The following is a 26610-nucleotide window of genomic DNA, read 5'->3' on the forward strand; positions in this document are numbered from 1 at the left end:
TAGGCTTCAGACGCACCAAGCCAGCATCCCCTAAAACGAGACCGCGAGTCTATGTACAGTACTTACTAGTCGGCAAGCGTGGCGTTCCACAACACAAGCTGGTGTATACACACACCAGGGCTGGATAGAGAGGCAAAGTGACCGCCTACTTCCTGCTTCAGCACTGTACCAGAGATTTTCAGCTGCCATTTGTTTTCCCATAGACATTTTGTAAAATGCGTATAAAAATAGTTTTACTGGTTCAAACCAAACGGTACAGATATATTTAGAAACAGGAGAGATCGCATAACATTTCACTGGGACCAAAACGTAAAAAGAATATGGGTTTAAAGAAAATATTTTTTCGATGTTGTTTTTTTAAGTTTTGTTCCGAGTGAAATTTATATGGTCTCTCCCGATTATAGCGTTAGCTGAACCGTTTGGTTCGACGAAGTACAACTATTTTATAAGCATTTTACGAAATGTCTACGGGAAAATAAATGGCAGATGAAAATCTCTGGTACAGTGCTGAAGCAGGAAGTGACGTTCCACTTTGGCTCTCTATTCACCTTATGTAGCCACGCCCATTTGACAAAATTTGATCAATTTTGACCCGGTCTCATCTTGGTCTCGGCCTCTATTAAGTTCACTCAACAATTAGACCCTTTTCATAGCAACCTTTTTTGAGGTGGTAAAGCAGGAAGTAAAGCGGGTGTAACGAATTCCATTAATGATGGCATTTCCCTCCATCTCTGTGTTTCAGTGCCAGGGTCCTCCTCGTTGATGTTATCGGTCACACCTGCTTTACTTCCCGCTTAACCGCTTCAAAACGGTTGCTGCGAAAAAGGGCCTATTTCTTGCCTAAAATTGTATTGATGTTTGGTTGATCTCCTCAGCGATACAGTTTTAAGCAGCTATGAGGAACTTTTAACTGATTATGTAACAGTCTGCATTTCTGCTTACATATCACCAAATGACACCACCAGCGAGGAGATCGACGATTTCTCCCTAGAACACTAACGTCGGGTGATTTTCACCCAGACAATTGAATTCACGTGATTTTCATTGTCTCGCTGCTGTCTGAGGTGGGCGGGTCCTTGGGTACCTTCAGGATGCTCACTGACGTCATTGAATGTAGGTGTGTTTCCCTGCTCCCATTCATGGTTTTTTCTACCGGCTACGTGTTCGGGTGATTTTCACCCGACGTTAGTGATAGAGGGTCAAATTATCTTCGGCTTAGGGTTATTGCGGTGACTTGTGTGGTGATTTTCACCACACAAGTCTCATGAATGGGTGGACCAAAGGAGAAGTTGGGAGCTCCTTTTTTTTTTATCTTTTGGGGAATTTCTTAGTAACGATTACCTCATTTTTCATGAATTTTACATATTTTTTATAGTGTCCCCCATAGTACATTTTTGTGTGTTTTTTGTGATATTTCACATTGAAAAATAAAAGAAGAGTACCTCAATTTGCCATGTATTGTTGTACTTTAACACGTTCACTGCCAAGGACGTGTTAACACGTTTTCAGAATCCAGCTGTTGACTGCCAAGGACGTGTTAACACGTTCTCAGAATCGATTTTTTTTTTTTGACGGTGGGACGTTGATCTAACCCTTTTACGTCTCCTACACCAGAATTGGAGGTATTGAATGTGTATAATCTATTTTACCGACCCACTGAGTGTCGACATGTCTCTCCACAGTAGAAAGAGGCGACCCAAAACTGGAGGGAAAAGCGCGACGAAGCCGTTCTCATACTGTAAAATTGATGGCGAAAACGCTTTCACTTTCGCGCTGATGCACAGCGGTGGCAACGGTGGGGGGTTCCAAGAATAGATTGGATGCACACTTTGAAACACGCAGCATAAATATGACCAGAATCGCATCAAAGCTCTCAACCAAAACTCCACGAAACGAGCGAGTCCACCCAGACTTCCTCAAACAGCGGCCGCTCAAACAGGCAGCAGCCAGGCAGCAGCAACTTCGTTGTGACACGCCCGCTGGAGAGCCAGGGAGGCAGGAGGAGAACACACACGGAGGGAGGAGTTGGAAGCAGAGGGGGGTTTCCTGCTGTTATGGAGGAAATTACTGTTCAAAACTATTGTTTAGATGTCTGACTCTTACTGATGCCAAAAATGAATGGTTAAAGTGACTGTTCTATCGAATTTCACAAAAAGCCGTTTATCTCTGAATAATTTTTCTGATGCTGAAACCATGCTGTATTCAACTGCTAATGCTTACATAACTACTAACTCTACAAACTAAGGTCCCTATCGTTGCATCGGCGCTGTTTCTAGGCCGAGCGGCTGGCGCAGCTCAAATCAGTGGGCGTGGACCAGCGCACTTGATATCGTCGTGCTGGCGCTAGACGCAGCCTCAACCATTACAACCACGCCTTTTAAGCGTAAAATTATGCATGCTCATTGGATAACTGCAATAAACGAATCGCACGCTTGCCTTTTTAGCTCCAATTCCAGTGATCCCGCAAAACCAGACGAAAGCCAAACGCTCTGCCCCCCCCCCCCTCCCTTAATCCAGTCTGTCTGTCTGCATTATAGGCTATTATTCCATATTATTATGCTTCTCAAACCAATCTAACTGCAGTTTCAATACTGCAAGCATGTAAATACGCTACACTATAGCAAGATCAAAGTGAAAATAATGTACTAAATGCATCAGCTAGAAAAATATAGCCTATTAGATTGGTGAAAGTTTGTCCAGAAAGATATCGTTTTCTCTCCCCTGCTGCAGGTAGAATGATGCACATAAATATACCCTACATTATGTAAAGTCATTGCATAAATGTGTTTTTATTGTAAAACTAAATGTCAAGTAGGGCCAAGTTATTGGAGCGGACATCACAGTATAGCACATCACAGAAGCGCGTTCCGCTGTCACTTATCTAAATCACGTTAAACCCACAAGGGGTATATATAGGCTCAAGAGGACATATATGTTTCACATAGGGTGGTGTTTCATTTCGATGTTTTATTTGGTCCAATATTGAAATGTTCTACAATTGCAGGTTGTCTTACCATTACACATTATTTTAGATCTACCTTTTATATCTATTTCGGCTCATTTGGTTGCTATTTAGTAGCGAAATGGAGGACCCAATTGCATGCTGGGAGTGGACATTCACAGGCAGTAAACTTACAACTGCTATTTCCTATGGGAAGCTGGGTGCTGCTATGTGTTGTGTCTGTTTGAGCGAGGGAGTCAGAGAGAGAGAGAGAAGGGTGACTCAGAGGCAGAAGAGCACTGGCGCACTGAATAGGCCTGGTTTCCGAGAGAGACAGAGAAGGGTGACAGGGGAGAGGCACAAGTGCACTGGCGCACTGAATAGGCCTGGTTTTCAAAGGCGCAAAGCGCTAAATTTACGGCAGCTGCGAAGATAGCAGTACGCCAGTATTTAAGGCCGACACGCCCACTTTGGCCCATTCTGGGACTGCGCCACGCCCATTCGGCCTAAAGCGCATTTGGCAGCGTAAAGCCATATTGATATCGTCCCAAAACAGGCGCAAGGCACGTTTTTTTGCGTTTAAGGCCCGTTTTAGCGCCGAAGGCTTGTGGGAGAATAGGGCCCTAACTCTTTTAGACAGAGAAAGCACACATTCTATTAGTTCTTTTGAGATATTGTGTGTTCACAAAATCTTAGCAGAAAAGAATCCTCGGGTCTTGAAAGATGAGCCAGAATCCTCAAAAAAACCCTCTGGCAGAAGCTAACTACAGTAAAAAAAAAACGTCTGGCAGTGAATGTGTTAAGATATTCTAATGAGAAGTATGTTTTATGGGGTATATTGCATCGGGTGAAATACACCCGACGTTAGTGATGGTGTGACTTTAAATCACGTTAGTGTTCTAGGGATATAGAATGAACCATTAACTAAGGTTAAGGTTAATTAAGGTTATATAACCTTAATTAATTAAGGTTATAACCTTAATTTATGGTTATAACCTTAATTAAGGCTAATTAAGGTTATAACCTTATGTAGTAAATAAACCAGCGGGGGAGGCTAGATGTTCAGGCGGGCTCGGAGAAGCACTTAGCCGGCCTGTCGCATCTCGGCCGACCGCTTGTGTCCACAGGGTCCACTAAAATCAACACAAAACGAAAGTTCCTCTTAGCTGCTTTAAGGGATTTTACCTACAGAAACCTGTGTAGGTAATGGTTTAATATGCACTGATATATGCACTAGTCTGTTCCTATGCGTTGGTCAGTTGGATGTTTAAAGGGACAGCTAGATCTAGATCGTTTTGTGTTAGTTGCCTGAGTTTTGGAGATATTGGTCGTAGAGATGTCTGCCTTCTCTCCAGTACAATGGAACTGGATGGCACTCTATTCGCACTAGATATGAACTAGGCCTACTGTAGCTGCAGCTACTGTAGCTAGCAGCAGTAGTAGTAGAAGCTACTGGGAGTACTTTGGTCGAAAGAAAATTGTTCCCGACGTGAAACTGCTCACAACAATAAGGTCTCTGGATTATCTTGAGTGACCAGGAAAGAGACATTGCTGTTGAGTTTTTCAAAAGTATATATATTTTTTCTTTTGGCGCTTTGCGCACCACAAGTCGAGTGCCATCCAATTCCATTGTATTTGAGAGAAGGCAGACATCTCTAGGGCGGATGTCTCCCAAACTCAGGCAACTAAAATAGCGATAAAAGTGAGAGGGAAAATATGTATTTTGGATTTTAGGATGAGCTGTCCCTTTAAGGGTCTTGGTCTTGGTCTTGAATAGGACTCAATTTTGCTCCCAGTCTTGACACTCTTTGGATCTGATCTCGACTTGATCTGATCTCGACTGGACCCTGGTCCCGGGATTAGCTCGATGGACTCGACTAAGGTGGTCTTGATTACAGGTCTGAGATGTACGCTCGCACGGCACGCACGCGCACACGCAGATAATTCCCCGTTTCGGTGCCAGAGACAAATACCTCCGTGGATAAATAAATAAGCGAACGCCAGTGGAGGTTGCCAGCAGCCCTGTGTCCTGTGCTGCTGTGATTGAATTATGGCAGACCTTTTGAACAAATTGGCTGTGAGGCTAATGACTCACAATGCTCTATATCTTACCGAGTGGCCTCTGTCATATACCCCTGCACTGCACCTCCTCACACACAACACCATGACTTTTTTCTTACTTCCTGTGCTTTCACTGATGTCATTTCCTGTATGAGGGTGGGGTTGGGACGTGTGTTTTCGGGCTCCTGCGGCGGCTCTCTTAAACTTGCTTAACAGGACAGGAAGTTGAGTGATGGGATGGCGGGGGATTAAGAAGTTTGCCGGGTGGCCTCATCTAAACTCTCGTGTCTCTCTCTCTCTCTCTCTCTCTCTCTCTCTCTCTCTCTCTCTCTCTCTCTCTCTCTCGCTCTCAATTTGCTGAGCCGAGCACATCTGTGTGATGGGCCGTGGAGATTAATTAATTGGTAGCAGTGTTGTCGTATCTCTTCTCGTAAATGACACCTTGCAGCGAAATAAATAAACAAATAAAAAGGCGTGCACACTCCTCCTAGATGATACCCTCAGATGAATCGAATCATCTTTAAGACTTTATACGAAAGGTTACACACCGTACACCAATAAACATCCAGATAATATCTGGATGATAAATATCAAAAAATTATCAACACCCCCCCCCACACACAAAAAAAAGAGTAAATGTTGTGCCATAAATAAATATATGTATGTGTGTGTGTGTGTGTGTTGTGTGTGTGTGTGTGTGTGTGTGTGTGTGTATATGTATATATGTATATATATATATATATATATATATATATACAGTATATATATATATGTATGTATATATATATATATATATATATATATATGTATGTATGTATGTATGTATGTATGTATGTATGTATATATATATATATATATATATATATATACACACACACATATACTGTATATTCACATATATATGCACATATATATATACATATATTGTAATGTTAGCAGGTTCAAAGACCACCACATTGACATTGCCACAAAGGTCAGCTGAGTTTATCTTCTAGCGTCAGACACATTGACACATCTCAAAACCAATACGTGCCATTTCAGGGTTCTCCAGTGACCTGGCAGTCCTCCCATCAACCCCCTGGTGAACCGACCCTCCAGCTGGCCCCTAGTGTCCCATTTCCTGGAAGGACTACTTCTGATAGGGTTCCTAGAAACAGGCCATCGGCTCCATTGTTAACGCCATTAGCCCTGAATGATTGGATGGTGGGCACGCACACACACACACACACACGCACGCACATGCACACACACACACGTGCACGCACACACACACACTGACACACACACACACACACGTCACAGCCAGCGTCGATGGTGTCCTGTGTGCGCTGACTTGGACTCTTTACCACCACTGGTGATCATCGTATATAAATCAATACTGTGGGCCAGCTGGCCAGTGTTTGCACGTATTAAGCCCGCGAAGATGGACAGTAATACGGCCGTGGCTTCGACTAGCCAAACAGATTAATACATTAAGGAGGTCACAATGACCTCCGTGCCTGCTTGTAAGTCGCAAAGCGGGGCTCGTACGAAAAGTGAAAGGGCCAAATAGTGCGCCGGTGCCAGTGAGTCTGCACGCTCTAAATGATGTCAAGCCTTGGAATTTGTGGGAGCAGTTGTTGCTGATGCTCCGTGGTCTTCTGCTCCAGAGCAGGAGGTGATTACATTTCAGCTCAATTTGTTCAGTATCGATAAGGTCAATAGAGATGAATTGTGGCATATTTGTGAAACCGTAGACCCTTGTGTTATTGTAACCATGCAGGCATCACTAGTTCCCCGAAACCAAATCCCGCCTTTGACGGCACAAAAAGATGTCCGACACTATTACCGTCACTGTCCTAAAAGGACCTTCTTTGTCAAAACACTTGCTTTTCTAATATGAGGCCCCTAATGGAGAGAGGGGGTTGTGCTTTCTTTTCTATCTGGCCGGCGTGGTGCACAATGTATATTATGGATCTATCTATCTATGTTCTGGGAAGTGCATGATCTGCGGTTAATCAATATGTATAGGGTGTCCTCTGCTCTGCCTGTGACTGGTCCAACAGCACCGATCGCATGGAGGAAGTGCTCTCTCCTGGGCCTTTCAATTTGTCTGGTCATCTCACCAAGGGATTTTCCTCACTGACCCATTTTTTTATTTATTTATTTATTTATTTATTTATTTATTTATTTATTTATGCATATCTTTATGTATTTATTTATGTGTTATTTTAATTTTTGTTTATGTATTTATTTATGTATTGTATTGTATTTATTTATTTATTTATGTATTGTATTTATTTATTTATTTATGTATTGTATTTATTTATTTATTTATTTATTTATTTTACCTGCACCTGCAAGACACCGCCCTTTTCACAGTGGCACACTTCACATATCACTTAAGGTCTATCACTAACGATCTCATGTCCCAGTTGCTTTCTTGATCCCCTCCTTCCCTCTGTTTTACCTCTTGTGCCCCCCCCCCCCCCACACACACACACACACACACACACAACCCCCCCCCCCCCCCACCTCATTCTCTAAGCCACAATTAGATTCCCTGTTTACCCAGTGGAGACTGGCTTGCATTACTCTTCAAACATAAACAGGGCGGTAATGGCTTTGTCTATTTTTCACATGTGCAGCCATGCAGTCAAGCGCGCAGACCCGTATGGGGTTTTTCTAGGAATCTGGTGGTGGTAAACGCATGGCGGTCCTGTGGTCTCTCTCTCTCTCTCTCTCTCTCTCTCTCTCTCTCTCTTGCCCCTAGCAGCGGAGGTCATTTCTCATGTCTCATGTTTGTCTAGTCTGCGTGCATGGACCTAGAGTCCAGGTTTTGTCTAGTCTGCGTGCGTGCGTGCATGGACCTAGAGTCCAGGTTTTGTCTAGTCTGCGTGCGTGCGTGCATGGACCTAGAGTCCAGGTTTTGTCTAGTCTGCGTGCGTGCATGCATGGACCTAGAGTCCAGGTTGTCTAGTCTGTGTGCGTGCTTGGACCTAGAGTCCAGGTTTTGTCTAGTCTGCGTGCGTGGACCTAGAGTCCAGGTTTTGTCTAGTCTGTGTGCGTGCTTGGACCTAGAGTCCAGGTTTTGTCTAGTCTGCGTGCGTGCTTGGACCTAGAGTTCAGGTTTTGTCTAGTCTGCGTGCGTGCATGGACCTAGAGTCCAGGTTGTTTGTCTAGTCTGCGTGCGTGCATGCGTGCATGGACCTAGAGTCCAGGTTTTGTCTAGTCTGCATGCGTGCATGGACCTAGAGTCCAGGTTTTGTCTAGTCTGCGTGCGTGCTTGGACCTAGAGTCCAGGTTGTTTGTCTAGTCTGTGTGCGTGCATGGACCTAGAGTCCAGGTTGTTTGTCTAGTCTGCGTGCGTGCGTGCATGGACCTAGAGTCCAGGTTTTGTCTAGTCTGCGTGCGTGCGTGCATGGACCTAGAGTCCAGGTTTTGTCTAGTCTGCGTGCGTGCATGGACCTAGAGTCCAGGTTCTGTCTAGTCTGTGTGCGTGCTTGGACCTAGAGTCCATGTTTTGTCTAGTCTGTGTGGGTGCGTGCATGGACCTAGAGTCCAGGTTGTCTAGTCTGTGTGCGTGCTTGGACCTAGAGTCCAGGTTTTGTCTAGTCTCCGTGCGTGGACCTAGAGTCCAGGTTTTGTCTAGTCTACGTGCGTGCTTGGACATAGAGTCCAGGTTTTGTCTAGTCTGCGTGCGTGCTAGGACCTAGAGTCCAGGTTTTGTCTAGTCTGCGTGCGTGCATGGACCTAGAGTCCAGGTTGTTTGTCTAGTCTGCATGTGTGCATGCGTGCATGGACCTAGAGTCCAGGTTTTGTCTAGTCTGCATGTGTGCACGGACCTAGAGTCCAGGTTGTTTGTCTAGTCTGTGTGCGTGCATGGACCTAGAGTCCAGGTTGTTTGTCTAGTCTGTGTGCGTGCATGGACCTAGAGTCCAGGTTTTGTCTAGTCTGTGTGCGTGCATGGACCTAGAGTCCAGGTTTTGTCTAGTCTGCGTGCGTGCATGGACCTAGAGTCCAGGTTTTGTCTAGTCTGTATGCGTGCATGGACCTAGAGTCCAGGTTGTTTGTCTAGTCTGTGTGCGTGCATGGACCTAGAGTCCAGGTTTTGTCTAGTCTGCGTGCGTGCATGGACCTAGAGTCCAGGTTTTGTCTAGTCTGTGTGCATGCGTGTGCCTAGAGTCCAGGTTGTTTGTCTAGTCTGTGTGCGTGCGTGGGTGTGCCTAGAGTCCAGGTTGTTTAACTAAACTGCGTGCGTGTGTGCATGGACCTAGAGTCCAGGTTTTGTCTAGTCTGTGTGCATGCGTGTGCCTAGAGTCCAGGTTGTTTGTCTAATCTGTGTGCATGCGTGGGTGTGCCTAGAGTCCAGGTTGTTTGACTAGTCTGCGTGCGTGCGTGCATGGACCTAGAGTCCAGGTTGTTTGTCTAGTCTGCGTGTGTGCGTGCATGGACCTAGAGTCCAGGTTGTTTAGTCTAGTCTGCGTGCGTGCGTGCGTGCGTGCGTGCGTGCGTGCATGGACCTACATGTAGAGTCCAGGTTGTTTAGTCTAGTCTGCGTGCGTGCGTGCGTGCGTGCGTGCGTGCGTGTGTGCGTGCGTGCGTGCGTGTGTGCGTGCGTGCGTGCGTGCATGGACCTAGAGTCCAGGTTGTTTAGTCTAGTCTGCGTGCGTGCGTGCGTGCGTGCGTGCGTGCGTGCGTGCGTTTATGGGGGGTGGTTTGTGCCACTGACGTGCGCGCGCGCACGCACGCGCGCGTGTACGATGTGTCTGTGTGTCGTGTGTTTGGATTATGGCATGACACACAGACACATCGTGCGCGCGCGCGTGCGTGCGCGCGCGCACGTCAGTGGCACAAACCACCCCCGGGGTTGTTTGTGCCACTGACGTGCGCGCGCGCACGCACGCGTGCATGCACGATGTGTCTGTGTGTCGTGTGTTTGGATTATGGCATGACACACAGACACATCGTGCGCGCGTGTGCGTGCGCGCGCGTCAGTGGCACAAACAACCCCGGGGGTGATTGTGCCAAGTTTTGGGCCAATCAGAACACTAGATTTTAGACATGCTCCGATCACCACGAAATTCGGTGTGGTGGTAGCAGCTGCTCACCAGAGGACAGCCGCCAAATTTCGTGTCTCGACGCCACTCATTTCCCTTCAAGATGGCTGCACATATCATAAAAGTGCCGCATCGGGCCGATATTCTGTCAGGGGGCGGGCCTACCCATGGACGGCTTTTAGCGGTTACTATAAACTGAATATAACAAATTATAACAAATACTACTTTTTGTTGAAGTACTTATCCTTTTAAAGCTAAAAGGAGGCACTTCCAACACCTTGGGCTGATTTCTGGAGTTATATCAATCTGACAAATCCATAATGTGTCCTGGGATTCCCTTCATATCATCTATCCATCTGTTTCTTCAACGGTGGATCTGAAATGGCTTATTTTTGAGTACGGTATGTTGCTCAGCACAAGATTCCGACGCGGCGATGTCTCACTCATGACCCCACGACCGATAAACACTGAGCACGACCAGGAGGCCGCACTTTTTAAGCCTGAGCTAGATTTGACCAGCTTTTGGCTGACCCTGGCAAAACCATTGATCCTAGAGCGATGATTCATATATCCAGGCGCTCAGTAGAACACTCTGATCGACGCAAGCAGGTGCTACAAAGTTTCCTATCAAATTGGACCGATTTTTTGGGGTTAAGCGTTGATCATTTATTAATGGGTTGTGTCCAGCAGCAGATTCAAACCTCAAGTGCTGAACACCCCCAACGCCCCCCCCCCCCCCCCCCCCCCACGCACACACACGCACACATTCCAGATGCCCCCCCCCCCCCCCAGCCGTCTCCCTCAGCCCTCTTCTTGCCTCCCTCCCCAACGACCAACCGGCCTGACTGTGTCGTGTGCCGGGGCGGCAGCCTGGGCGCTGCGCACGCGGCGACCTTCAGCAGCAGTAGCAACGACCTCTTATAACCCATGCATATTCCAACAAATGATATGTATTGTACAATATTTGCAAGTGTGCCTGGTTACTGAACAAATCAGTAATACTGTGTGTTATCCTAATCTGAATGTATTTCTAAAAAACACTACTTTGTAAACCAATTTGCCCTCACGGGACATGAATAAAATTGAACTTGAACTTGAACTTGAACTACCGGTACCACAACAGGCTTTCCTTTTTGAGTGTTTAAGGGCCAGCAAGGCCCCAGAGCACTGAAATTCGCCACAGTGGATCGCATGGGCATTCTGATCATGGGCACCGAATTCGAGCCCTCTGCGGCTTCGGGCGGCCAGTTCCTCTCAAAATGGATTGGTGTTTTCAAGCAGAAACGACCATTTTTTTCTCCTAAACTGCCCCAGAAGGTACCAGAGCACTGACATTCGGCACAGTGGATCGCATGGGCATTCTGATCATGGGCACCGAATTTGAGCCCTCTGCGGCTTCGGGGGGCCAGTTCCTCTCAAAATGGATTGGTGTTTTCAAGCAAAAACGTCAATTTTTTTCTCCTAAACTGCCCCAGAAGGTTCCAGAGCACTGATATTCGGCACAGTGGATCGCATGGGCATTCTGATCATGGGCACCGAATTTGAGCCCTCTGCGGCTTCGGGGGACCAGTTCCTCTCAAAATGGATTGGTGTTTTCAAGCAAAAACGACAATTTTTTTCTCCTAAACTGCCCCAGAAGGTACCAGAGCACTGACATTCGGCACAGTGGATCGCATGGGCATTCTGATCCAGAGCACTGACATTCGGCACAGTGGATCGCATGGGCATTCTGATCATGGGCACCGAATTTGAGCCCTCTGCGGCTTCGGGGTGCCAGTTCCTCTCAAAATGGATTGGTGTTTTCAAGCAAAAACGACAATTGTTTTCTCCTAAACTGCCCCAGAAGGGCTGAGAGAGCCCAATTTCGGCACAGTTTACCCAATTTACACCATATGGGCATATGGCTGTATGGGACATAGAAATGTCAAATATCCAACCATAACCTTTATACTGTACCATTATAGCATCATACATTTTCTGATGTGTTACACTAGAAGGTTTCCAAATAAATAGTTTTCCTAATCCCCCCCAAAATCCAACAACACTATGAACTGGACTAATTGACCCCATATAGTTTATTCCTATGACACAAGCGCTGTTGGGGCTGAAGATGGGCAGTCTGATGACAATGGCAGCTATTTTTCAAGCAGTTTTCAGCACCACAAATATGGTTAGACACCAGTTAGAGTTGGATTAGTTTTATTCAAATGTAGGGAAGCAAAAAAACGTTAGGGTTGTGCTACAACCCAGGTTTTACGAGTGAGAACGAGAGCTCTCACTAGTGCCTACAACGCTGCGTACGCAGCCCTATGGAAGACTGTCATTTTGCTCCAAAATTACTTTTCATTAAAACCGACCACCCACCCGTAGGTGGCGTGGTGCCCCCCTGGGGCTGACACGGATCCACGTGACTACGTCACGTCCTGTCAGCCCAGGGATAACCACTCTACATTTCTTCCAGCCAGCTGAGATCCGACGCACCCCGTGACGCATCGACGCAGCAAGGCTGGGTAGTGAGAGCTCTCGTTCTCACTCGTAAAACCTGGGTTGTAGCACAACGTTTTACTTCGTTTCGAACTCAAGCTCTCACTAGTGCCTTAATTCAACCGACCTTGCTGCCGGGAGCACCCCACAGGGCGACCCGAAAGGCACCGGTGAACCACGGCCGTATGGCAACGTTCATGCCTGACCGTCTGACATATTAGAGTGGCAACGATACTACTTTCTTGCCAGCACCGCGTGCGCGAATTGCGAACCGGACACGTCGAGACCGTAGTACCTGACAAAAGTGTGATGAGAGGACCATGAGGCCACGGCACACATGTCCTCCCCTGAACACCGCGCAACAACGCAGAGGATGTCGCAACACCCCGCGTAGAATGCGCCTTGATACCCTCCGGGGGTATATTACCCACGGCAGAGTATGCCAAAGCGATCGCCTCCACTATCCAGTGTGATAAGCGATCCTTGGAAAGGAGGCCACCCTGGGCCTTCTGCCAAAGCAAACCAACAGCTGATCTGTAATGCGTAATGAACGCGTCCTGGCCACATAGGCCGAGAGCGCCCTTACTGGGCACAGCATGTGCAAGCGTCACTCCTCAGTCCTCACCCGAACTGAACGGCGGGGGACAGAATGCTGATAAGTCTATGACCATAGACCTAAAGCTGACATTAATATTCTTAGGTTGGTAAGCCGGGTTAGGTCGCAACGTAACCCTGCGCCCATCATTCCCAAAACCATACAGGCCTGCTGCACCGAGAGGGCAATCAGGTCACCAACTCTCTTTCCTGACGACAAGGCCAGCAGCAGCGCGGTCTTTAAGACAGAACCCTTAAATCGGCGGAGTCCAAGGGCTCAAACGGATGACCCGTTAGCCCGTCCAGCACCGTAACCAGGTCAGATTTGGGAAAAAACGCACCGCGACGGCGGGCACAGTTTACGCGCCCCCTTCATGAAGCATGAGACCAAAGGGTACGCCCCCATGGGGCTCCCTTCAATTCCCATGTGGCAAGCAGAAATCGCGGCTACGTACACCTTAAGCGACTGCGGGGACTGACCCGCGTCAAGCAGGCTCTGAAGGAAACAGAGAACTGGTCGCACACTGCAGTTCACTGGATCCACGCCCCTACTTGCTGCATAGTGCATACCACATTATCAGGCAAGCCCTGGGCTAGCAACTGGTCCCGTTCAGGAGCCAGATTGCTAGCTTCCACCTGCCTGGGAGGGGTGGAACACCTCCCCCTCCGCCTGGGATAGGAGATCGGCCCGTACCGGCAACGCCCAGGGCGGATCTTGCGCCAGGGAGACCAGGTCCGCAAATCATGTCTGCCTGGGCCAAAACGGACTAAAACGAGCCGGAGGCGCTGTTCCCTCACCCTGTCCAACACCTGACAGATCAGGGGGGTCGGGGGAAACGCATAGAGCCCCTCCCTCGGCCACGCGTGCGCTTTCAGCGCGTCATGACCTAACGGGGGCTGTCCTCCTGGATCGAGCACCACAGTGGGCAGTGTGTCGCGTGCCGCGATGCAAGAGATCGACGCGGGCGCGACCAAACCTGGCCCAAACCTGTTCCATCACCCGAGGGTGGAGGCACCACTCCGTATAACGGGGATTGCCTCGAGACAGCAGGTCGGTCGTAACTCAGCCGTCCCAGCAGATAGACCGCTGACACTGAAAGGAGACGGGGATACACCCACAGGTGAATCCCCGCTATGGTTCAGCGCCCCCGACCGCACACCGCCCTGTTTGTTCAGGTGGGCGATCGCTGCCATATTGTCCGAGGGAATCAGAACATGGTGCCCATGTGTGAGCCGCTGGAAGTGTTACCTCCGCAGGCTCGGGGGACTGCGGAGACAACGTTCTCTTTCGAGTCTGGCCGCACGCGGACTTGTCCGGCAGTGCGGTCCACAGGAGAGCTCCCAACCAACAATGGGCCCTCGGTACCATTGATGGTGGGCTGTCCTAGGAGCCTCTAGCCGAGGCCAGGCCGTAGCCATGGACCAAGGCGAGCCTATGATGGGTATGAGACCCTGGGAGAGCTCCCGACCGAACTCGGGCCTTGGGCACCGAGGACAGTGGGTCTAAAGCCACAAGCCGCAGGCTGGAACTGAGCCCAGCCTTGGTGAGCCAACCGGAGGGCTTGACCTGAGCGCTGCCAACCGAGGCCAGGCCGTGGCCATGGACCAAGGTGCGCTGTGCCCCCTGCCAGGCTCCCTGCGCTTGCAGGGGGCGCTCAGACAAGGGAGTGCGACCCATGGAGAGCTCCCAACCACCCCGGGCCTTGGGCACCAAGGGCGGTGGGCTTGTCCTTAGAGCTACAAGCCAAAGGCTGGCACTGAGCCCAGACCTTGGCGAGCTGTAACCCCTGCTGGACGCGTAGCGCCAGCAAGGGGCGGTACGGAGCTACAAAAGAAAGAAAAGTTACATTTCGTTGCAACAAAAGAAGTCAACTACAGTATGCAACACAATCTATGGCAACTACAACTTTTGAAGGAATAACGTAGGAACACAACCTATGACACTACAACCATTAAAGGAATAAAGTAGTTTTTTTTTCACAAATGAAGGCTCTGTATGTTCAGTTTTTTTGCTTCCCTACATTGGAATAAAACAAATCCAACTCTAACTGGTGTCTAACCATATTTGTGGTGCTGAAAACTGCTTGAAAAATAGCTGCCATTGTCATCAGACTGCCCATCTTCAGCCCCAACAGCGCTTGTGTCATAGGAATAAACTATATGGGGTCAATTAGTCCAGTTCATAGTTTTGTTGGATTTTGGGGGGGATTAGGAAAACTATTTATTTGGAAACCTTCTAGTGTAACACATCAGAAAATGTATGATGCTATAATGGTACAGTATAAAGGTTATGGTTGGATATTTGACATTTCTATGTCCCATACAGCCATATGCCCATATGGTGTAAATTGGGTAAACTGTGCTGAAATTGGGCTCTCTCAGCCCTTCTGGGGCAGTTTAGGAGAAAAAAATTGTCGTTTTTGCTTGAAAACACCAATCCATTTTGAGAGGAACTGGCCCCCCGAAGCCGCAGAGGGCTCAAATTCGGTGCCCATGATCAGAATGCCCCTGCGATCCACTGTGCCGAATGTCAGTGCTCTGGTACCTTCTGGGGCAGTTTAGGAGAAAAAACAGCACTTGAGGTTTGAATCTGCTGCTGGACACAACCCATTAATAAATGATCAACGCTTAACCCCAAAAAATCGGTGCAATTTGATAGGAAACTTTGTAGCACCTGCTTGCGTCGATCAGAGTGTTCTGCTGAGCGCCTGGATATATGAATCATCGCTCTAGGATCAATGGTTTTGCCAGGGTCAGCCAAAAGCTGGTCAAATCTAGCTCAGGCTTAAAAAGTGCGGCCTCCTGGTCGTGCTCAGTGTTTATCGGTCGTGGGGTCATGAGTGAGACATCGCCGCGTCGGAATCTTGTGCTGAGCAACATACCGTACTCAAAAATAAGCCATTTCAGATCCACCGTTGAAGAAACAGATGGATAGATGATATGAAGGGAATCCCAGGACACATTATGGATTTGTCAGATTGATATAACTCCAGAAATCAGCCCAAGGTGTTGGAAGTGCCTCCTTTTAGCTTTAAAAGGATAAGTACTTCAACAAAAAGTAGTATTTGTTATAATTTGTTATATTCAGTTTATAGTAACCGCTAAAAGCCGTCCATGGGTAGGCCCGCCCCCTGACAGAATATCGGCCCGATGCGGCACTTTTATGATATGTGCAGCCATCTTGAAGGGAAATGAGTGGCGTCGAGACACGAAATTTGGCGGCTGTCCTCTGGTGAGCAGCTGCTACCACCACACCGAATTTCGTGGTGATCGGAGCATGTCTAAAATCTAGTGTTCTGATTGGCCCAAAACTTGGCACAATCACCCCCGAGGTTGTTTGTGCCACTGACGCGCGCGCACGCACACGCGCGCACGATGTGTCTGTGTGTCATGCCATAATCCAAACACACGACACACAGACACATCGTGCATGCACGCGTGCGTGCGTGCGCGCACGTCAGTGGCACAAACCACCCCCGGGGTTGTTTGTGCCACTGACGCGCGCGCACGCACGCGCGCGCGCTGCGCGCACGATGTGTCTGTGTGTCATGCCATAATCCAAACACACGACACACAGACACATCGTGCACGCACGCGTGCGTGCGCGCGCGCACGTCAGTGGCACAAACAACCCCCCATAGTGCGTGTGTGCGTGCGTGCGTGCGTGTGTGCGTGCGTGCGTGCGTGTGTGCGTGCGTGCGTGCGTGCATGGACCTAGAGTCCAGGTTGTTTAGTCTAGTCTGCGTGCGTGCGTGCGTGCGTGCGTGCGTGCGTGCGTGCGTGCGTGCATGGACCTAGAGTCCAGGTTGTTTAGTCTAGTCTGCGTGCGTGCGTGCGTGCGTGCGTGCGTGCGTGCATGGACCTACATGTAGAGTCCAGGTTGTTTAGTCTAGTCTGCGTGCGTGCGTGCGTGCGTGCGTGCGTGTGTGCGTGCGTGCGTGCGTGTGTGTGTGCGTGCGTGCGTGCATGGACCTAGAGTCCAGGTTGTTTAGTCTAGTCTGCGTGCGTGCGTGCGTGCGTGCGTGCGTGCGTGCGTGCGTGCGTGCGTGCGTGCGTGCGTGCGTGCGCCTAGAGTCCAGGTTTTTCTTGTTGCGTTTGTCTGTGGCTTGTTTCCCATTGACATGAGGTGGCAAGACCCCTGCTGCTATTGTTTTCTGACAGCAGTTTGCCACATGGCTGCAGGAGAGGAGGGGGGGAAATGTAATAACCTTCTTCCTCTTTTTGCTTTTCTAGGGGGTTATTATATATTATTATATGGCCATGGATTACAGTGCTCGCCTACCCCCCTGTAATAACTGCTCATTCAGCAGGCTCACTTAGAGGGGCTGCTATTGGAGGGTAAAGAATGGGAAAGCCTTGCCTGCTGGAGGCCCTGCTGTGTCTGGCTCTGAGAGCTGGGAGTCTCCTCTTTCATACCTTCCTTTCTTTATGCATGGATCTTCATCTCCTCGCCTTGATGTATTTTCTTCTTCTTCTTCTTCTTCTTCTTCTTCTTCTTCTTCTTCTTCTTCTTCTTCTTCTTCTTCTCCCAAATTCTTCCTCATCTCTCCACCACATCCTCTCTTTTTTCTCACTCTCTCCCAGTGTTATAGGACTCGAGTCCAGGAGTCCTGGACTCATTTTCAGGTCTCGTGACTCGACTTGGACTTGGACTCGAGCATTCATCCATTGGGACTCGGAACGTTGGAAAGACTCACACACACTCGGACTTGTTAATTGATGATGACGATGACGTTTCTTTGTAGTACCCCCTAATAATTTGGCATACGATATTGATAGCTATATTATTAATAACGTGACATTATTCTATTCCGTGCAAGCTAGGGCAGGCACGTGTGTTCGACCTACATGTGAATTCACGCTCATGTTCAGTAACTCCGGACTTGGACTCAAGGTAAATGGGGGACTGGACTCTAACTCAACTCAGACTCTTCTTTGGTGACTCGGACCTGGACCTGGACCTGGACCTGGACCTGGACCTGGACCTGGACCTGGACCTGGACCTGGACCTGGACCATGGACCATGGACCTGGACCTGGACCATGGACCTGGACCTGGACCATGGACCATGGACCATGGACCTGGACCTGGACCATGGACCATGGACCTGGACCTGGACCTGGACCTGGACCATGGACCTGGACCTGGACCATGGACCTGGACTCGAACACTGGGGACTCGAGACTCGACTGGGGATAATAGTGACTTGACGCTCTCTCCTCCACTCACCGCCTCTCATTTAGCTCACTTGCACACTACTGCCAGCAGGATCCATTGCGTTGAGTGAGAGCAAGTGCTATTGCAAGGAGCAGTCAGTTCCCATGAAAGCCTGCTGAAGCTCCAGCTCCAGCTAACAATGCAGTGTTTTGGAAATACCACCATCAGCTCCTGAATGCTTACCCCCGCTCTTTTCTTTTTGGCTATGCTGTCTGCCTCTCTGGTCAGGGCTAATTCAGCTCAAGTGTCCCTTCAACTAATCAGCCCACGTCAGAAATCTTCCTTGGCATTTCTCCAATGAAACGGAAAGACCAATTGTGGAAATCAATCGCTAATTGGAGTGTGTGCGTGTTCGTGTGTGTGTGTGTGCGGCTGTGCGCGCGTGCGTCTGTGTGCGTGCGTGCGTGTGTGTGCGTGCGTGCGTGCGTGTGCGTGCGTGCGTGTGTGTGTGTGCGTGTGTGTGTGCGTGCGTGCGTGCGTGTGCGTGCGTGCGTGCGTGTGTGTGTGCGTGCGTGCCTGATTGCCCTTAAAGATGTGTGTGGTCTCGTCAATTCCTTTGCTCTGGGATGAGTGAGCGCCACGGCGTATTGGGGGGGGGGGGGGGTGGGGGGCGAAAGAGAGGCTTGGTTCTTTTTTTTCCCGCGGAGGCCTGCCGCCCGGCGATAATGTTTCCGCACGGTTCCAGACGTGTCTTCTGTTAGCCATCTTTTTTTTGCCCGCGTGATCATCAAGCACATCTCCAACGTTGTCTTCTGCTGCACGGAGAGGAGGCACTGCCAACCAATTAGGGGCGCATAAATAACTGAGTACTCCATTCATCCACAGTGTGACGGGGGGTGGGGGGGGGGGCAGAGTGCTTTGCGAACTCCCTTGAACTCTCTCTCTCTCTCTCTCTGCCGTGTCTGCGGCTGTAGGGAAGCGATGACGCCATGCTTTATTGCTTTGACGGGTATATTGGCATTTTTCTGCCTTTTAGCGGATGACAGAGATTCAGCTTTTTTTTTTCTTCTCCTCCTGCCTGTCGATGAAGCAGCACAAGATGTCGGGAGATGATGTTGGCAGCCGCCAGTGCCTCGATCTTGGCAATATTTCCACCTTATTAGATTGAAATGGTATATACCCTTCCTTCAATTAAAACTTTTTGACTCAGGAAGCAAAAAGTCTAGTTTCACTCTCTTCATCTGTCTCAATCTCTATCTCTTGGTCCCCCCCCTATCCCCTCCCCCATCCCTCTCCTCTCTCAGCCACCCCCCTCCCCTGTCTCCCCCCGTCTCCCCCCCCCCCCACACACACACACTCACTGACCTTTCCCCACATCCGCCGTTCCCAATTACCAGAAGGCAGGAACATCTCAGTAACATCGGCGAGCTTATACACTCTCTGACATCATAGATGCACCCCCCTTGCCACCGTGACTTTTCTGGTGGAGGTGAGAAAGCTGTGAGTTCTCCCCGCCCCCTTCTGTGTGTGTGTGTGTGTGTGTGTGTGTGTGTGTGTGCGCGCACTAGAAGGATGTTCCAAAGAGATAATTGCATTTCTCTCACCTGTTACCCTTTTACAGGCCTTCAAGAGTGCCACGATGAGCTCATACTGGTGTGCTGGAAAGGGCGATGTCATTGACAACTGGTGTCGCTGTGACCTGGGTGCCTTCAGCAAAGACGGCCTGCCCAACTGCAGTCCCCTCAGGCAGCCCGTGTAAGTCTGACCGCCCACTAACTGACCCCAATAGAGAGGCAAAGTGACCGCCCACTTCCTGCTTCAGCACTGTACCAGAGATTTTCATCCGCCATTTATTTTCTCATAGACATTTCGTAAAATGTGTATATATTTTTTTTTTACTTGGTCAAACCAAACGGTTCAGCTATATTTAGCATCGGGAGAGACCATAGCACATTTCACTCGGACCAAAACTGAAAAAGAACAACATCGAAAAAATATTCTCTTTAAACATTTTTTACCTTTTGGTCAGAGTGAAATGTCATGCAATCTCTCCGGTTTCTAAATATATCTGAACCGTTTGGTTTGAACAGGTAAAACAATTTTTATAAGCATTTTACGAAATGTCTATGGGAAAATAAATGGCGGATGAAAATCTCTGGTACAGTGCTGAAGCAGGAAGTGACGTTCCACTTTGGCTCTCTATAGGAATTCAAGCACAAGCGAGATCTCATGCATGCATGCATTGATGCAGCAACACATGCACACTCGCATATGCACACGCACACGCACGCACGCACACACACACACACACACACACACACACACACACACACACACACACACACACACACACACACACACTTGTTAAAGTAGTAGACACAAGCGCAGCCCCCGAGCTTCTAATTGCTGCGAGTGGGCCCTTACAGCCCCTCTAGAAAAAGAACATGCTCTCATCCGAGGTGCCTTAATCATCCTCTAGGGGGCTGTTGTGAGTCATACAGTACTCTAGCCATGGTCGCCCCTAAGAACTATTTCAGAGAGAAACAGAAAGTTGAAAGGGCAAGACTTCAAGAATATGAAGCATCTAATTAAAGCAGCTACGAGCAACTTTTTCGATTGTTATTAAACAGTATAAATTTAATATCAATGCATCACATCTTACCTCTAATAGTCGACGAGACCAAGGCAGAGTAGTCTCGCTTGAGCCCCGAGTGAATCGGCCAGTGTAGGCTGTCTGTGGCCAGGGAAGATCAGGAAGTGAAATGAAACGGTTTGCAGCAGCCACTTCGGCCATAACCACAAAATAACTTCCAAAAAACCTGTTAGAATATAACGAGAGATGTTCGCGAGAGTATGCGTGGCGTTCACATTGTTTATGTTATGTTGCTAGGCAGCGCAAACGGCGAGGCAGGCAGCTGCGTTTCACTTCCGGGTTTCACTTCCGCGTTTCACTTCCGGGTAGCCGGGCCGGCGGTAAGGAGAGAGAGAGAGAGAGCCCCCTGTTGACGCGAGTTTAGACAGACACAGACTTAATAATCATCCAAGGGAGCAATCTCCAATTCACACGGCTTTGGTCTCAGCTTCTATTATAGGTAAGATGTGATGCATCAATATTGTAATTATACTGTTTAATAACAATCGAAAAAGTTGCTCGTAGCTGCTTTAAAGAATGGATGTCATTTTTAAAACTGGCATTTTTTGTTGTTGTAAATGACTGTATATTCATATCTTTATAAGTGGTACATTACTAGGTAACAATTTATAATAATGCAAGCTTCTAAGCATGAACAACATGAAACCTCGCGTTCGTTCATTTGAGACACGGAAGTCATACGCTACGCCGGCTGTCAGTTGCTGATTGGCTCATTGTTCATTCGCCAATCACAGCCATTCTCACAATAAGGCGGTCCGTTTAAATACGGCCTCCCCTCTCACTCTGATCTTTGCTCCACCTACACTGCTTCACACCACTGCTGCTGGCAATTGCTTTGCCTCCACCACCCCAGCCTCCACCTTTCTAGCTCAGAGTCTGCATGGCTCAAAAGGTTGAACATGTATTCCACGTCTTGCTTAGGCTCCCTTTGTTACTCACTATGGCTTAAAATTTATCTGGAATTTTCTATCCCCATGGGGGGATTTTGCTGCACTTCCTGTTCGGCGTAGCTTAATGCTGCTGGGCCGGTTCAGGGAGGAGCATCTTCTGCCAAACATAACTGTATTTCCATGTATGCAACAAATGGTTAAATCTATGACGAGAGTGTTCTTGAATGAACTATGAGCCAATTGTGAATTATAGTGAAAACGAGCTTGCGCGCGATTTCTACTAAGAATAATTAGTGGCTAAGAGGCAAACTCCCAGTATGGGAGGGGTTCTATCTATCTACAAATGATTCCTCACTCTGAAACGATTTTTGTCTTGTAGTATTGAAACACTGTCACAAAGTCAACTCATTGTAACATATAAAATAAGACTTAAATGGGCATTAAGTCATCTGTGACCTGTATTGTTATTACTCTTCCTACACCAGTCTCTGGCACAGCCTCCACACCCCCACCCTCCTGTCCACACCCCCACCCTCTTGTCCACACCCCCACCCTCCTGTCCACTTGAATTATGGGCGCCTGTAATTGAACAGTAAAGTCACATTTTCACGCGATATGCAGGAAGCTAATAGCAGAGATCCACCACAAATGTCTAGTGAAGTGGTGATATATCACAATGCAAAACACTGCTTTGGCTCGGACTTGAGAACAAGCCTTTATAGCCGTTATGACTGAAATGTGTTGGGGACATCAGTGGTTTGGCCAGTGTGAGCTGTCCTCTCATTGTTGTAGTTCAATGTGAGCCTGGTTGAGGGAAATGCCAATGGGTGGGGAACCAAGGACAGGTCAGATCACAACTGGGTGATGTCATCAGTGATTGAGTAATGTAATCAATAATGTCATCAGTGAGTGATGTCACTTGAGCATTTTGAGGGTTGTCAGTCAGTCAGTCAGCTTCCTTCCGACCTGGTACAAATAGAGTAAATAGCAGAAAGATATATATGAAGGATTTTTGATGTATAATTTTGTATCTTCCATCGTTAAAAACCTGTCATTTGACACCAGAATCATCGAAATCCCCCCGGACTGTAAAGTTCTATGGTAAAAATGGCTGAAATGGCAGCCATTTTGAAATTTACACATAATAAATCTGGCTTCTCTGTGGTCATAAATGTATGACTTGATAGCAAGATCAATTCCACACAAAGTTGTCCCCAAAATAGTATTTTCAGGCTGGAAATGGCGGCCATCTTGGAAACTTTATGATTTTTGCGTGGCTAATAGCTTTTATCAAAATAACAATCCACAAGGAGTATTTGTGCCAATTTTGGTGCTTCTTTCCAGAAGTGAACGATTTTTCTTTAATCTGCCCCACTATTTGTAGAAAGGTCTAACTGCTTAACACCCACTGGTGTCACGTGAATCTGTTAAGTTAGTCCGCTTTTTGTGATTGGCCACATCCAGAGCTGTATAATAGAAGAGTTGTGACATCTCCATTTACTCCAGTGGACCACTTTTTTTTTTTTACCTCACAAAAGTTCCCGGAAGTAAGGTTCTGGATTAACCAAAATGGACAGTTTGTGATGTACTTTGAAAGGGTCAGACGTTTAAAGAATCAAATTGTATCAGCTTTATTTTAGCATTCAAACGTAGCGCTACTGACTCACGCATTTTGGACCTCCGCTGGTGACACTCTTTTACTAGATTGCTCTGGTTTCATCCATTACCACGTGGAAAGTTCTAAGCTAAGTTGTTTTTCTATCAAGTTTCCTGCAAACCCGCTCGTAACGGACGGACTAAAACAGACAAATGGTCAAACGGTCAAACGGGGGCAAAAACACAACATCCCGGCCAACTCCCGTTGGCGGAGGTAATAAAAGATGAATGTCGACCTATAAAACAGGAAATGAGCAAATCGTGCGGTGAACACATGACCAAGTGACAACATAATTGAATGAAAATAGAACAGCCAGGCCACATGGGATTGGTCAAAATTCCCCACTTCTCCATTCTTGGGTTAAGTCGATTGGACAATCAACCGGCTTCCACACACCACCAGTACACACACACACCTCACCCCATCTTCCTAAAGTTGTCCCCAGACTGTGGGGTATGGTACTACATTATTCTTAATTTCACTGTTGCCCCCACACTGTGGGGTATGGTACCACATGATTTTTAATTTCACTGTTAATGTTTTGATCCTCTTTCCTCCTCTTCCTCCTCTTCCTCTCTGTGTTTGTTTCATTAGTTTGCGCCTCGCCCCTCACCTGGAGCCCTCCAGCACCATGGTGGCCCTGGAGTGGGTGGATGTGGAGCCTCTGATTGGCTGCAAGGTCTCTGATTACATCGTCCAGCATAAGCGAGTTGAGGACCCCTCGGAGGCAGAGGTCTACACAGGTAGCAAAACACAATTCCAAAACCTGGGTTGAATTTTTTTTCCATTTATTTTATACCGATTCAATTAATATTCTAGGATGGAATGATCTTTAATATCACTGTGAAGTCCATCAGGCAGGCTCATACTGTATAGGCATCTGTCACTGTTTGAATCCCATTCCCTGAAGATGCCTGCTATATAATAATACCCCGTTCAAGACAACTCGGACCACCGGGAAAAATGGGTTCCGACCTGTAAAAAGTGAATTGAACGGTCGTCCAGGCCGGAATTACAGCTCGGAAAGTCGGGTATCATTCAGAGCTCCGCTTTGTCAGAGTTGACGTCATATCCACACGTCTCATCCAAAATGTTGCATTACCGCCTCCACTTCCCAGAACCCTCCTTGGTTTTTCCCTGTGTTTACCCTCCGACAGGGACGTGCAGCGTGAACGCAAATATGCCAGGGGCGGACGCTCCGAGATGAAACCTCCAGCGGTCCGAGTTGTCATGAATGCATTACATTACATTACATCATTTGGCAGACGCTTTTATCCAAAGCTACTTACAATAACACATTTTTGTCAGCAATAGAGCAATCAACTATGCAACACAGTCTATGACAACTACAACATCTGAAGGAATAGTGGTATTTTTAGTGTTTTTTTTTTGTTTTTTTTTAATAAAGAGAAATCTGAAGTTAGTTCAAGAGGGGCCCAGATGGAACATGAAAAGGTGTGTCTTTAGTCTTTTCCGAAAGATCGGCAGTGATTCAGCCGTCCTGACTGGAGGTGGAAGCTCATTCCACCATTGAGGTGCCAGGGACGAGAAGAGTCGCGATCGGGATGAGCGACTTTTTAGCCCCCGTGGCGAATGCGGTATCAGTAGCAGTATTTGAGCAACCTCTCCAAAACCAATGCAAATGCAAATTGTCAAGCACATCTTTGACTTTGGTCTTCACTGTCTCTTTGTGTTCCAACACTCTCACACACTCACACTCGCACACGCACACACGCACACACACACGCACACACACGCACGCACGCGCACACACACACACACACACACACACACACACACACACACACACCAGCCGCCGGGGCACCATGTCGAGCACGGGGCGTGCAGGGTGAAAGCGACGCCACAGGATTGTGAGAGAGCAAGCAAGAGAAGCGGGTTCGCATCCCAGAGTGTTCCTGCGGCTGGAGCTCCACCAGCCGCTGGAGCTCCACCAGCCGCTGGAGCTCCACCAGCCGCTTGCTCTGGCTCCACTCACCGGGCCGGGCTTCACCCTGCGTGAGCGTTTCACGCTGGACTGAGGAACAGCACGACACTGACACGGTACCCTGGCAGGTCTATTACACGCTTTGGCCTGATATCAGGTTGCAGCCCACACACACACAATTCCAGCTCATCCTTTCTGTGTGGTAAAAAAAAATGGGGGGGGGGGGGATCAGGCGACCCTTGGGCGACACTTGGGGTCACGACCCCGCGGTTTGGGAACCACTGCCTCTATACAGTAGCTTTACCATGTGGTTTCACTTTTCCAAGAGGATGAATCAAGCTGATCCTCTCACTGTCAAGTCCTTTGTCCTACAGGCTTGAGGGACTCATCCCCACAAACACGCTATTTCATGCCTTACGTCGTGCTTGGCGTGCCTGATGCGTGTTCTCGTTGGCTCGCGTCAGGTCATCTCGTCACTTCTTCATCTCTTTGCGACAGCCTTGACCTTATGGAACCTAACCCAAAGCATAACCTCAGTGACCCCCACGCCTAAACCCAACAACCACCGCCTCTTTGGTGAAATGCGGTGTTTTTAGCGAGTCCCATCGTACGCTTGGATCCCAACAATGTCCGCTTCTTTTGCTGTGTTTTTAATATCGATCTTCGTCAACATGATTTTGTATTCAGACATTTTGCGATTGGACCTTCATTCTATAACTGCAGGGACACCAATGGCCCATAGAGCTGATGTAGTACTGGGCAAGCCAATGATAAGGTATGCTGAGAAGATATAAGAAGGATTCAGAGAGAGCTAAGCTCTCTCTTGGCCTTATCGGTAACACTTTCTATCAAGGTCATATCTATAATGTTTTGTGGTGCAGGAGTCTACACCTTTCATGCCCTGCTGAGAAATCTGACCTACAAGTTTATCTGTCGTCTTAATGCGTCTCAGAACTTGATTATCATGCTGCTGTCTCAACCTGGTCTCAGTGCTATTAAGTACCAGTCCAGCATTTGGGCACATTGGTACAACTCTTTAATGTAATGTATTGGGCTATATGTTTTGATTCTATGTATTGTCTGTTTTTATACTGGACCTTGTGTCTGTTAATAAAGCGATGATGATGATGATGATGATGATATAATGCATTATGAGTAAGGTGACCAGACGTCCCCGATTTTCGGGGAC

General features: G+C 48.1%; 1 protein-coding gene across 1 annotated transcript in view; it reads left to right on the plus strand.

Moving 5' to 3' along the window:
- astn2 (astrotactin 2) overlaps nucleotides 1-26610 on the plus strand; it is a gene marked incomplete at both ends in the record, with an annotated part of 632381 nt that overhangs the window by 531995 nt on the left and 73776 nt on the right. The window contains 2 exons of the mRNA XM_083657387.1: nucleotides 19898-20031; nucleotides 24071-24219. Coding sequence (XP_083513513.1) covers nucleotides 19898-20031; nucleotides 24071-24219 — 283 coding nt within the window. The remainder of the gene's footprint in view (nucleotides 1-19897; nucleotides 20032-24070; nucleotides 24220-26610) is intronic.

Source organism: Poromitra crassiceps (genome assembly GCF_964638095.1).
Source record: "Poromitra crassiceps genome assembly, chromosome: 21".
Classification (NCBI taxonomy): Eukaryota; Metazoa; Chordata; class Actinopteri; order Beryciformes; family Melamphaidae; genus Poromitra; species Poromitra crassiceps.